Below are 15,056 nucleotides of genomic sequence, written 5' to 3'. Positions count from 1 at the left end.
GATACAACAACTTATTCTTTGTTTGTGGTTGACATTGCAATGTTTGGTTTGCTGTAAAACATTAACTCAAACGTATGACTCACTAACTGCATGTGTGGTAAGTGTGAAAAAGCATAATCATGAGCAGAGAGTACAGGAAACTGCAATCATGGTGTCTGACGGCTTCAAAGGAGTTTGAATGCATGAACTTCGCAACGTCGCAACAAATATATTCCCACCTCACATGAATCCGGAAAAAACTACGACCACATTCACAAAGAGAATGCATCTAGTCGTAACAGAGCGTGACACGGAGGGAGAGAGAATGATGCAAAAGAAAGAAGCGGTAATAGAGAAATCACTATTCATGATTTTGACTGTCAAATCAGGTTTCCCTCGTCAAAATATGTGATTTGTTAACTTTCACCCAGTTCCATATGTTTAAGTCAGTGCAGACATATGCTGCACAGCTAGCCGAGTCTCCCACATCCGAATCTGATAATCCTATCAGTTAATACCCCTAATACACACACACACACACACACACACACACACACACACACACACACACACAGCAGCTGCATACCTGGTTCCTGGGGTTGGTTTAGGTGCTGGCGTTATTAAAGCATGGTTCTTGTTAACAGTGGTGTGTGTACTGGGTGCCGGCTGCCTCTTTTCCCCGATGCTAATTGTCCGGACATGAGCCAGAGGTCCCTGCAAAGTAACAAAGAATTAAAATGCTCAGTAAACAAGAAAGTCAATGAAAACAGAATATCCACTCTGTACCATACCCTGATTGGCATCTGTTTGGTCTACTCTCAAAAGACTATTGGGACTGGATAGAGAGAACTGATCGATTTTCAGATCGGTCAGACACTGATCAATCAGACACAGTTCTGTGAGGCTCACACGGTTCCATAGACTGAATGACAAAAGATAGAGGTACTGACAGAAAAGAAGAAAAAAGTGATGATATGAAGTGGGAAAAGAGTGTGAAACGACAGAGCGAAAAAAGGCTCAAGTGGCTACGAGGGGAGAAAGACTAAGCAGCGAGGAGGGAAGTGAGAGACCAGGTGAAGATAAAAAAGGATAAAATAAGAGATGTGTGAGACAAAGCCTCACTCACCGGTAGGCCTTTGAAAATGACAGGAGGGGACTGCCAGGACACACTGATGCCATTCCCTGTCCCAGTCCCAGTTCCAGGCCCGGTCCCATTACCACTGCCTAGCCCAGCCAGCTCTGGACCCACTGGGATACTCACTGGAGCAGTGGCCTGGAACATGGACAACCACCCCGCCACAGCCAAGAGAGGGAGGGAGAAAGATGAGGGGTGACAGCGAAAGAACAGGGGGGAAAGAGCAGGGAAGGGAATACAGAAAACAGTAAGAGGGAGGAACTAAAACTGAAGTGTGTCTTCATATCTACACTGATCTCACTGGTATGAATGACAAGAAAATATAAGTGTTGGCAATCACGCATCAAGATCATAACTGCCTGCAATAGAAAAAAAGTGGGCATTTCAGTAAAAGAGACGGTTATGGTTATACAATACTGGTAGGAAGTTGGACAATACTGGCACAGAACTTTTAGGTTTTTTATAGAAACGTGTTGAACGAGAGCATAAAGAATAGTAGAGAGAACAGAAAAGTTAGTAATATTGTAATTAAGTAATAAAATAACAGACGAGTATAAGTGTGATGGTGGTGTGACCTGTAATCATCAAGTAATCATCAGCATGTCTCTGCATATGCATGCATGTGTTTTTGTGTGCAACCAGTGTTGTCACAGTAACCAAAAATTCAAGACTACTTCAAACCATTGTGAAAGATTGAATTATTTCTTGAACTTTATAAATGTTTAATAGTTTTACCAAATATGTTCTGCAAGGTGAAACACTGTTTCATTGTTACCTCCAAAGGACATGTAAGTGGCTTGGAATAGTTTAAAGAAGAAAAGGAGGAAGGCGACGATGACAACAGCGGACCACAGCAGTCAGCACAAAATTCAGTTGAACAGCTGAAAACATGGCAACAGCGTATAACAGTTCACCACATCTTGAACTGAATCCAAGTCAACCACAACTGGTTGACAACACTGGTGCCAGGAGTGAAATATGGAACTATTTTGATTTGTCGGTTGGGTGTCCAACCGACAAATCAAAACCCAAACGTTGCTACAGAGCTGTCCAAGTCAAGTGTGGTAACATGTTGCTTGATACTTTTTATACTTTTTGTTTCTAGGTCATGGTTCTTCTAATACTGTAGCAGCATCAAATTTTTAAAAATCAAACTTAGTACTGGTATCAAGGTCAAAATTCTGGTACTGTGACAACACTCTGAGCACCGTTTTGGAGTGCATGCTTTACCTGGTAGGCGTGGTCAGTGCGGATGTGGCAGAGCGTGGAGGGAGCTGATTGACTGAGCAGTGTGGGGGCGTGGCTCTGCGACCCATTCATGCTGATGTGTTCGGAGCGAGGGACGTTGGCGAGCGCCGGAGGAAAGACGGGAGGAGGACCGGCCGTGGTCGGGGAGGTGGGTGTGAGGCTGGACAAGCCCTCCGATAGGCTATCCATGTTGACCTCGATCTCTGAGTAGTAAAAGTCCTCCTCTCCATCACTGTAGTCCGAATCGCTGTTCCGTCTGCAGGGGAGGAGAGGCAACTACTTAGGAAACATGGCTGAATACCCCAGTCTAAATACTAGGCCTTTATAGATATAACTAAAGCTCCACAGATATATATTACTGGTCAAAAGTGGATTTTAAAAGATATACCACCATCAGTATATATTCTACCAATAATATACCAATGAAATAAGCACCGACTTTGGCACAATCACTTATGTCATCTATGTTTTGTTTTTTTAAGATAATCATTTTTAAACTATACTGGTGTGGCAAATGGCCGTGTTGTTTACTATTCCCAGCAGCAGGGGGCGGTGAGAGCCAACAATGTTGTGTGACAGTCCTCAGACAACAGGCTTGTGATGAAAAACCAACCTGACCACAGTTGTCAGGACACCTGGCCTCTTTCCTGAGAGAGGAGGATTCTTATATGAGGTTACGCTAACACTGGGAAGCACAGCAGGATTCTATCTCTCTCTGTCCTAGCTTCTAGTAAGAGAAGAGTAATATAAATTCACCCATGCAGATGTAATTACAAAGGCATGAAAAACCCTTACAATTTTTCAAACCATAGCTATAGTTCTTTCTGTTTTACAATTCACTCAGTAGGTGGGCTTACCTTTGATATTATATAATAAAAAAAGTATTATAAAAACTCAAGAGGAGAAGTGGTGTAGGGGTGGGCAATATGAAATATCATGATATTCAGATTGATTCATGATGTGCATCACAATACTTTTAATTTTGCGTCTACGCTCCTATTTAATGAAGTACAAGTACAACCCAAATGGTAACAGTACTGTACTCCACCTGCAGCCTTTAAAAAAAGAAGAAATGTTATAACATTTGATTTTGTTAAACACAAGAAAAGGAACACCATTAGGATCATGCAAAATAGGTTTTCAGACCTATTTTAATGGATTTTGGTTTCAAAAGATTCCAGCCACAAATGGAAGGAACAACAAGCCTCAGTTGGTGCTCTAAAATACGAACAGACCTTAAAACGTTCACCATTGCATAACATTGTAGTTAAGTTGGCCTGCTATTTTCTTGCAGCATTCCAAGTACAGTTGTGGAATAACTGTTTTGGAAAATTTTCTGCAGTCCGGGATTTCGTAAGAAGGTTCAACCACTGTGTGCAATGTTTTGAAACTTTTATTTTCATCTGCTTGAACCATCCTTTAGCATCGATTACCTTTTTCCAGAGTTTGCTTTTTCTTTTCATATAAGCTGCCTTTCTCAAATTGTTAAGCAGTGTCTGATGCTGCCTTCAAGTGCTCCGTCTATACTCCTTCTTCCAAGTCCAAAAGTTGTATATATGACATCATGCATTGAAGAGCTTCTGGTTGGAAACAATAATGAAACGGGCTCTGTAACAAAACTATTTCTTGATGGCTGTTATATAATAATATAATAATAATATACTACTTCACTTTTACCATTAAATGTTGACACCACTTCTAGGTTCTCTGCCCCTTATACGTCACATTTCAGCAACTGAATCATAGAACAACTTCACATTCCAAGTTGTATTTACCACTTTGTTGGGTCATTCATGTGAGCTCAACTCGTAATTTACTTTTCTGACAGCACTTCAAAGCAGCATACAGTCCATACCTTTGGCTGTTGTCAACGATGCACTTGAACAAGATGTTTAACCATGTTATGTTAAGCTTTCAGGTTAGTAAGAAGGTTACACAATGACTGGGTGAAAAGTTGGGAGAAAGCAGTGAATGTAAACTAGGTAGAGCTGCAACGATTAATCGATTAGTTGTCAACTAGCCTATTAAATTAATCGCCAACTATTTTGATAATCGATTAATTGGTTTGAGTAATTTTTAAGAAAAATAAGTCAAAATTCTCTGATTCCAGCTTCTTAAATGTGAATATTTTCTGGTTTCTTTACTCCTCTATGACAGTAAACTGAATATCTTTGGGTTGTGGACAAAACAAGACATTTGAGGACGTCATCTTGGGCTTTGGGAAACACTGATCGACATTTTTCACCATCTTCTGACATTTTATAGACCAAACTACTAACCGATTAATCGAGAAAATAATCAACAGATTAATCGACAATGAAAATAATCGTTAGTTGCAGCCCTAAAACTAGGGCTAGGTATTGTACTAGACTAGATTGGACTAGATTCTGACAGGCTGGGTCACAATATGATACAATACGATACTTCACACATCGATATTATATATAAAGATATTTATGTATGTTTTTAGCATTGTGGTGCATAATTATGTGCATTGCTTGTGCGGATTAGGGGACAAATTGGGGCAAAAAACAATTTTAGTCAGGAGTGTGTATAATTTTGTTGTGTTACAACAGTATTTTGGCATGTGCACGCACGCATACACATCCACACATACGCACAAATGGATAACACTGGACATCCATCATGGGGAAAGGGAACTCTAAGGAAATTAACTTGGCATTCTGACTATGCCTGCACATGACTGCTTTATGCATTTTGTACTACTAGATCTGATCCACATGAGACTTTAAGAATGCAACTAATATTTGGTCAAAAATCTCCCCAGCTGAAACTCTTGAAACCCAGGAGAACTGAAGCCTCTCAGCCAATCCTGGAGGGTTCTCTTTGCTTGGCCAATTCTCCTGTGTGTGTGTGTTCTGTTATTGTCTGGTTCTCCTGTGTGTGACTAGTGACTCACTCTAGGTGGACGGTGCGGATGTGTCGCTGGATCCCTGAGGAGGTGCTGAGGACCTTTTCACAGTTCTTCCACAAGCACTTGAACATCACCTTCATGGAGTTCTGAAACAGAGTCAGAAGTTCACTTTTTAGCCTTACTATACAATAACACAATGCACAATATCAGTTTCTGTCAGCGTCCAAAAAAACAATTTTTAAGGAAGTGAGAGAAGTTGATTTTTACTCAGATTTTCCCTTTGACATCTATGCAGCATTTATGCCATTACAACTCACTCTCTTTGGTTTAGCTTTGCCCCGGAATCATTTTCTAAACATGGGAAAAAAACTGTCAGCCGTCAATCATGGTAGCAAAAGTGGCAAAACAATACACAATTTCTGCAGAACACTGATGATAGGAGTACGACAGAGTATTGCAGAGGGAATGGAGGTTTATGTGGAATCTCCTGTTATGTTCCTGTGAGTGGATCTAGCTGGCAGCCTCCATAGAAAGGGCTTCGTGGGGGACTGAGTGCCACTCTACAAGGGGCCAACACTACACCTCATTAGAGAGCTATTAGAGCAGCATGCCTATAAAAATAGAAACCTGATATGCAACAAGTTAAGACACATACAGAGTAAAAGAGAAAGAGAGAGAGAGAAAGACAGGGAGAGAGAAGGGATGATGAAACTCTACACTTCTCTCTCCACCTCACAGTACTTTCATGTTCGTTGACAGATTGATGAGCAGAATAACTGTACTATGTTGACCTCTTCCTCCTACTCCTGCACCCTGTGGGCTGGGGTCAATATACCAGCATCGCACTGCAAATACTTTGGGTGCAGTTTGCAGGCTGGGGGTGTTCAAGTGCCCTTAATACTCTAATACAGTATGCATGCACCCTCCCAAAAATACAGTCATGTATACATACAGTACATGTACACTTCCGCATCCGTGTAAACACACACATGCACACACGCCCACACAAACACTTCCAAAAAACCAAACTGACCTCTTTTTAACCTCTCAACATCAAAAGCACCACTTGTGAGTGCTTTTTCATATCTGATCTCCTCAAATGTGATTTAAAATAAAACCCATAGTAATGAGATGTTCGGGGCTTTATCAAACCCTCCTTGCTTCGTATGCAAGCTGTGAGGAGATGGATGGATGGAGTGGGTGTTTTTATTTGAATTTATTTTTCTCAGTGAACATATCAGGGGCTGGCAGCTGTCCCACAGGCAGGCAGGGACCTGCATCACTGCTAATGAAAGACAGTGGGTGTGTACTCTCATTACCTTTCAACAGCCTCCGGAGAAAGGGCAAGGAAGGGAGGGAGGGTGCAAGATAGAGAGAAAGAGAGATAGAAAGAGAGAGTGAGAGTAGAACAGGTTTTATCTCTGATTACGTTAACCCTCTCCTGCACTATTCTAGACAAACTGTCACTGGCTGTCACTTTCATTCCATTTATGGCAACATGCAATCAAACATATATGCATATCCCCTAGCATGTGGCTTTTTATAACCAGAACCCCGCTTGTAAAAAAAAAACATTACATGGCAAAGCTACTCTTTAATCCAACAATCACAAATCACTTAATTCTCTAAGTGTTTTTTCTTGCATCTTAACACTGTTACAGTAAGACTGATGACTACCATGCTTAATAATCCTCTTAACTCACTGCCTGCACAGAATCAAACAGCCTACGATCCCGTGGGCAGCTGCTCATAGTGGGCTTAGACCTCTGGGCTTGGCCTAGGCTACACTACAGCACAAACCAAGAGGCTAGTTCACACTGAGGTGCAGCCCGCATCCCCCACAACTCATATATCTGTGTTCCTCCCAGCATATTTCGTCTTCATTTCCTGCCTGCTTATCTATGATATGACATGGAGTCTTTATGGTCTCATATGCTCCACAGCCCAATAGTCTTCACTGCTGCCCCACTCACTCCAGGGGGTGGTTGTATACTCCCACATATATGAGCCCTCCTCTGTCACTGTATTGCCAGGAAGTACCGAGATTCTTTTCTCCTGTGTTGCTTCAATCCTCTTTTCCTCCTCTACACCCTCTGTCCTCCTTTTCATGCATCCCTTGAACCTTTTGTTACTTCCTCCTGTTCCTCCTTCCTCCGCATGGACACATTTATACCTCCTCTCCTGCGTTCTTTCTCAACTCCCCCACCTTTTCCCTACAGAGGTGGCTGAAAGGGGGGATAGAAAGCTTCTTGATAGTGAAACCACTTTGACGTTCTGGACTGCTTCCACAGTGTGAAACGAGAAGGGGAGAAGTGAAAGAGAAAGAACATAATCCATCATCCACAGAGGCAGAGAGAGTGACGGGCCTTATGTCCGGGGCTCTTAAATCGCACGGCGCTTACATTTCCTGAGTGTTTCTGGTGGATTTTCCAAGTCCCCTACTACTACTTTATAGGACTGGAACAGCACACCAGAGAAGTGTCTGTACAACTGTGGCCCTGAGCTATTACTCAATCTGTGCTAAATCATTGGTTTAAGTCAGCGGTTCTCAATCCTGGTCCTCGGGGGTTGGGACCCAGAGTGGTTATCTATCCAGCCAGGTAGTTAAATGCATTCCCCTGTGTCCCGGGTGGTAATCAGCCCTTGATTAGATGGCTAGAATGAAAACCAGCAGGGTTCAGTGTCCAGGATGATTGGATTGAAGACCACTGGTTTAAGTTAAAATGGACTGGACAGCATAGTTTTACACTATACTTGATCCGCAAACCCTACAAAACAACACAGTCCATCACAAACTTAAAGTGATATTTTATGTGACTAGAACATAGACTCTTTTTAATGAAACAGTCTGTAACCAGTAGTTGTGGTCTCAGTCATTCCAATCACTTGCCATGTTAAAATGTCATTCCTGAAACACATACTGCTATGGCAATATGACCAATATATTATTTTGCTCTGTAATATTGCCTGTTTGCAGTTACCGATAATGAAAGTCAGAAAGGGGAGGTTGGCTGTTGTTAAAGTCATATTGAGGTATAGGCTACATGTCAAAAAATGAAAATTTCCCATCAAAACCGCAAATACGAGCTGCTGACTATGAAACGTTCACATCAGCCTCCTACTGATTACTGCAAGTAGGACATGTGGGAACATTTTGGAGACTTCAATATCTCCCACTTGGTGTCACGAATTGTGGCAGCGTGGCAACAGAAGCAGCAAACACTGTAGCGGATTGACTGATGGTGGCAGTCCAAAATTATGAAAAAAATAACATCAATTATATTCACACAGATACAATTAACTCTACTTGCAGAAACCGATAACTATCTGCTGTAGTTGGTTTATAGTTTATTTTAAATTCATGAATAAAAATTACTGAATGTGGGCGCTCCAACAAGTTAACCATGTACGCAGTTCCAAATTATATTTAGCAAGGAGACGTCATCCTACCTTTCGCTTCCGGGGTATGGGGTCCTCAAACAGGAAGTGCGTGCTCTCTGTGACATCCTCGTTGACATCATCACCCTGGGATGAGAGCAGGAAGTTCTTGTTGGCATCGTTGGAGAGGGGTGGGGACGGTGTGGAGGGCACTGATTGGTCGCTGGCATCCCAGCTCCAGTTGCCACTGGTAGAACTGCTGTAGCTGGCCGACAGTGCCTCTTTCCAGCCCCTGCTGGCAAGGTCTGGGACTGCAGCTTAAAAAAATCCACACAATTAACTTCAGTTTATCACCTACACGACAGACGATAATGGTAATATAGGTCCAAAAAGTAGCTGTTTTATGTTTGAAGACAGACAAATTTTGGGGAAAAATAACTGGAAGGCGAGTATGTGTACTACTTTGCAAGACCTGTAATGAAAACAATATTAGCTATCTAATGCTGGGACAGTAAGGCCAAAGAAGGGTGGGTATATATACTACTTAACTGTTATTTTACAGCGCAGCATTTTATGAAAATGAAAAACAAACGTTTGTAGAAATTGTTTCAGTAGGGACCATAATATGTGAACCTAGCATTGCACAATTAATCATGAGTAATCGTGTCCACTGTAGTTGAAAATAGTCGAGATAGTGATATAAGATTAAAAAAAAAATAAGATAAAAAAAAATAAGATAAAAAGTGCAGAAAAATAATTTTGTCAGATCATCAAGACTAAAAATCATGATTAATGATTGATTAATGTCAACAGTAGCCAAACTGTCACAGTGAAGCATCATAGTTGCATTGTGAATTGTGCATCTTTAGTTTGCCAAACAATACCACCATTCATTTAAACCTTGCATTATGTTCAGCAAAACCTACATCCAAACCCGACTGTCTTTGAAATGAAAATGATGAAAATCTTTTTTTAAAGATTTGAGGGTTTTAACATGACAGCCTGTTTGATAAACACTTTACTATCCTGGAATTTTTCATTCAGATATACTAAGCTCTGCATACCATGCCCAACACAGCTTTCCTAGAGTAGGTACCACAATACCTTTCTCTCACTCATGGCCCACAAACCTTTTCTATAGTCTGTGGCCTTTTGACCAATCCAATAATGTCTAAGACTCTATAATCGTGCTGGCTTGATCTGACTTCTGATGCAGTGAAAAAACAAAACCTAAACCCCAACATAGAGCCAAGCTTAATATCATATATGATGAGGATTAACTTATATCAACCAATAACTGTTTCTATGGAAATGTAAGGAGTGGAATCTGAGTTCATCTGAATGTCATGAATCAATGTGTATAGGAGGATTACTGTATTACTATACAGAATTACTAAGGCCCATGTGTGGGCCGTGTCTGACCCCCATAAGAATTAAACCAATCACAGCTTTAAGTATTATCTCCTAACCTCCAAAGGGATATGATAAGGAGAAAAATGTGTGAGAACATCAAGAAAAAAAAATGCATATTACATATCAGTGTCAGGGGTGGGGTGAGTGAGTGGTGTTGGGAGTTGGAGTAAATGTTCCTCTATGCAGTTATAAAATAAACATTTCATTTACGACTAAGTAACTTGAACATGATAACATCTGTTTAGTGATATAATTGCAGATTTGCAAAGATTGAGTCATTCCTATTTCATGGGGGCTGACCACACTGCGATGTAATCAAACTTATCAGCGCTAACCAACAACCCTCTCCTCCACACTTGCTTCAAGAAAACTTTTCATCAAGCGTCGCTCCTCCCAAACCACCCACATCATTCTCTTAGCAGACAGGATCTAATGACTGCTAGTTTCAACAGTGAAAACAGTGAAAGCCTACATTGCTATAGATGAATTTGCAGTTTGACCCAGTTGGTATAGCAGTGTCAAATAGGGTGCGCCTAGTCTTTACGGTGTTGAATCACAACATGTTTGCCTGACTGAAAACACAAACAGTAGCCTTGCTATAATGCCATGCTGAAAATAGCCAGCAGGACTTTGACCGTCTGCTGAGGTTGGCATGGCGATGGCAGCCATAGCAATGATAGCTACGGCAACAGGAGCTATGGTGACAGGGTCAAGGCAGAGCAATTGGCAAGACGTGCTGGGCTTTGGTAAACATATATATACAGAGATAGGAGGCTACTGCTGATAATAGAGTCCCACTGGATGCAAACAGCTGTCCTTAACACATAATCTACTCAGCAGCTTTGACTGTGTCAGAGTGAACTAACCTCAGCTGATTCATTGTGAAGTTTTCTCCCCACTGTCCCCAGCCTGACCTATTTCAAAATAAACTGCCCTCCCCAGCCTCACCTCACTCAGAGTGAACTTCTCTCAGCCTGATTTAAAGTGAGTGACCTTGATTCACCCCAACAGTGGGTGAGCCAGTGTTTGGTAGAGTAACCTCTCCTGCAGGTATGTGTAAGGTTGAATACAGTAGGCACTGAGGCAGAGTTGTTACCTGTAGGTGTGGAGGCAGGGTGGAGCACCAAAGGGGATGTGGACAGTGAGGTCAGGACGGTGGCAGCCATCACCTCCTTATCAGCGTGACCTGAGGGCTTCCTGCAAAACAGACAAATATAAAGTAAGTGGATTATCATCAACGCCCTTGTCTCCCCCTAACCTGGAACCCAGGAAATGCCTGACCAAATCTAACTCAGGCCTTCCTCTGTCCAGACAAAATAACAAACTGATTTATAGAGCAATGGAAAATTGTGTTGCAATAATAAATAGCCTGTCCAAGTCCCCAGAGAAAGTTGAAATTCCCTGTAGCCCCCCAAAAAATCTTAAGAGTGATGTTGATGTTGAAGTGCTCTCAGAGTGGAAAACGGCAAGTCAATCCAAAAACAAGTAGCCAGAGTACAGGAAGATACATGGGTGTACATATTGTCTTGGGAGAGTTCCAGCTTTTGTGTGTGTGTGTCTGTGTGCATGTATGTGTGTTCATGTGTGTGGAGTGGATTTTGCAGCATGTTCATGTACTGCTTGCGTGACATTGTTTAGAGAGAGAGAGGGAGAGAGAGAGAGAAAGAGAGAGAGAGAGAGAAATGCTTTATCCTCCCTTCCTACTCAGCACACCCCATGCTGAGCAGTCGACCTTATTTATACTGCCCACTTGAACTGACAGAGTGCACACACACACACACACACACACACACACACACACACACACATCTACACAGTGAGCTCATAATGTGTGCTTTGACATCCGGTAATCTAATAAAAAAGTGAGCAAGCCCACAATAATCTGGGTCATTCTGCAGTGAAGTGCAGACTTCTCCTCTCCACACAGACTTATTCTCTCAATCTATTCTCCTCTGCTTTCTTCACTTCTGTTCATACTGTCCTCGAAAGCTAAGTGTGGGGAAAATTACTTAAGGCAGGGCCAGAAACTCACCCACAAACACACGCACTCGCACACACACACACACACACATTAACACACACACACACACACACACACACACACACTTGGGTGCGCACACACATTTACATGTAAAAACCCAAAACAAAACATGATGTCAATGCCAATACAATGAGGTGAATATGTAGAATATCTAGCCAAAACACATTGCACCACATGCAAATGTTAGAAAATGTAAACATATCTGCGCATGCACAATAACACAGACACACACACACACACACAGACAACACGGGCAGAGATACACATGGTCTGCAGCTTTAAGAGGTCCTTGTCCCGCCCCCAGACTTCTCCACTACACAACCAGAGTAAACTGGTTTGAGGCGTGCTCTCAGCCAAGCCCTAAGCCCTGGCAAAGATCCACTCTGAGTCTCAATACACACTCACACACACACACACACACACACACACACACAGACACACACACACATCGCTAAAACTTCACTCTAGAGTCCACAAACACACACAAAAGTAAGCTGTGAATCAGCGAGCGTACGTGTACCTGCTCACACATACAGTCACAAGTCACTAGTCTCTAAAACATTCTATGCTTACCCTCATATACATAAATACACATGCACACGGACAGAGTCGTAAACCCTGAGTCTTTCTCCTACAAGTGGGTCAGCTACCACAATGATGAGAGTGTGTTGGATGGGGAGCAGACAGATCACAGAGGAATGTACCAGATATGAAGCAATCTCCATTTAGAACGCACTCAGACACAAACACAAACAGTCAGAAGACACCGCGGCTGCTGCTGTTCACACAGAAGACGCTGGTTTCACTCATCAACATCTGAAAACATCAGTATGAGCGCGCATTTGTGTGTGTGCATGTGTGTGTGTGTGTGTGTGTGTGTGTGTGAATGAGAGGTTAGTGTTATGCCAAGTACGGCAGTTTGTCCTGTGAGCTTTGAATACAAAGAGGACAGTTGGAAAAGCAATCTTTGTGCGTGTGTGTTTGTTTAGGAAGCACAGACATGGAGGGAAACATACCAGGCAAAGCATAACGTCCACAGTCCAGCTGAAACAGAAGACATAGCCAGAGGAGAGGCGATCGCACACACACGCACACACACACACACACACACACATAAACACACACAGACTGGACAAGAGATAACAAGATTAGCCGTGTCCTGTTTCACTCATTAGCCTGGTTTCCACTACAGCACTAAATAGGGCCAACCAGGGACACACTCGTGATTTATGTCCCTCAGTCTCTTCCTAAATAATATTTTTGTGTTGTTTTCTCATTTTGTCACTGACATTGATAACTTGTCAGCTTAACTAGAGATTTAAAAGGAATAGTGCTTTCAGTCCTGTGTAACAAGAGTTTGGAGTTTGGAGTCCTGGTACTGCCAAGTCCCATTTGGCTCTGGTGTGGAAAAGTGGTATACTGATACCCTTATCAACACATGCACACACACACACGCGCGCGCGTGAGTGTGCACATAGTGCACAGTGTGTTCTATTGGCCACGCATGTGTATTTGTGGTGTGCATGTGTATATGTATGTGTGTGTGCATGTGAATCACTGAGAATGGTCAGAAAAAATTTTTAAGGACAGCCAGCCAATTAGTTATTCCTCCTCACTCTGGAACCCCCAGAGCTATTTCAAGCTTTCGTCTCTCTTTCACTCTCTCTCTCTCTCTCTCTCTCACACACACACACACAAACACACAGACACACACAGAGGGATACTAACACACACCAGACTCCATTAAACAGTCACCCCCCCGATTTCCTGACATTGAGCTTTTCTCTTCCTCTGCTTCCCGGCAGGACCCTGGTACTCCGACATAGTTTCATTACGTGTGTGTGTGTGTGTGTGTGGGTATGTGTGTGTGTGTGTGGGTATGTGTGTGTATGTGTGTATGCATGCTACGATAAAAAAACACTTTAAGCATGTTTTAGACCCTCTTCCTCAGAGAGCCAAGTGCCACTTGACTCTCATCCATGCTGACAGTGGTAAAGCTAATCTACTGTTGCTCAGACTGACTTTGATATCAGTGTTTACACCAAGTTAGGAGCAGATGGCTAACACATTCTGCCGTCATAAAACCAACTAACACAGATAACAGGTCGACTATTGCTATTCACCGCTCGTTTTGATGAACACATCAACGCCTACAAATACTCCAAATAACACGGTCCGCCACTCTCTCACTTCTCGTCTGTCTGTGAAATAACCATGGAGCCATTAAATTTGGTGGGAGTGGAGGACAGGCTAAAAAGGCGGTTACATTGATGCAACACTAAATCTGTCTGCGTCTTATTATGAGAAGCTAGAGGGACCTTATTTTGGAGCAAGTTAAGCTGGGACCTTCTTTATTTAGTGCCCGGAAAGAGGTGATTGGAGAGCAGAGATCCACACCACTGTCAACAAAGTGTGTGTGTGTGTGTGTGGGTGTGGCTGTGTGTGTGGGTTTCAGGGGGGTTTGGTAGAGTCCCCCAATCTAGATGTTTACAAGGGTCTTTCAGGCCAACCATGGCACATTTATTGCATGCAGTAAATCTAATGATGGCACGATACAAACCGTAATACTCCCCCACATATGCAGGCAAGCACACAGACGCACACATGTACGTACATACACACAAAGTGCAGTAACTGAGGTATTTAATGTAGTGTAAGTGATACCATTCATACTCAGAGCTGTCAGATTTACGAGCCCTGATGCTGACAAACTTGTGGTTTATGAGCTAGGTACTACGCACGTTTATCAATGGAAATCTCTTAGCCCCCATCTACCCATGTGTGGATATGTGTGTGTGTGTGTGTGTGTGTGTGTGGTGTGCATTTGTGTGGATATCCCTGGTTGGAGCAGTTAGCAACGAGCGAAGCCAACAGTACATGCACAAACAAAAGCATCCAAATTCTCTCTCACACCCACACCCACACCCACACACACACACACACACACACACACAAAACACGCCCTCTTACCTTCCTTCCTCCCTAAA

General features: G+C 42.5%; 1 protein-coding gene across 2 annotated transcripts in view; it reads right to left on the bottom strand.

Annotated features, from left to right (window-relative positions):
* slc2a4rg (SLC2A4 regulator) overlaps window positions 1–15,056 on the bottom strand; it is a 38,917-nt gene that overhangs the window by 4,541 nt on the left and 19,320 nt on the right. Inside the window, exons 3-8 of one of the 2 annotated variants that reach the window (XM_071518475.1) lie at window positions 11,125–11,225; window positions 8,688–8,932; window positions 5,283–5,383; window positions 2,345–2,618; window positions 1,106–1,252; window positions 566–693 (exon numbers count right to left, since the gene is read on the bottom strand). In XM_071518475.1, coding sequence (XP_071374576.1) covers window positions 566–693; window positions 1,106–1,252; window positions 2,345–2,618; window positions 5,283–5,383; window positions 8,688–8,932; window positions 11,125–11,225 — 996 coding nt within the window. The remainder of the gene's footprint in view (window positions 1–565; window positions 694–1,105; window positions 1,253–2,344; window positions 2,619–5,282; window positions 5,384–8,687; window positions 8,933–11,124; window positions 11,226–15,056) is intronic. The other variant, XM_071518476.1, reaches the window with a different exon arrangement.

This window comes from Centroberyx affinis, unplaced genomic scaffold, assembly GCF_046629955.1.
Source record: "Centroberyx affinis isolate AG114_WGS23_722 - 3 ecotype Tasmania unplaced genomic scaffold, CSIRO-AGI_Caff_v1 ptg000582l_1, whole genome shotgun sequence".
Classification (NCBI taxonomy): Eukaryota; Metazoa; Chordata; class Actinopteri; order Beryciformes; family Berycidae; genus Centroberyx; species Centroberyx affinis.
Note: the sequence above shows the minus strand (reverse complement) of the source record. Positions and strands in the feature narration are given on the sequence as shown.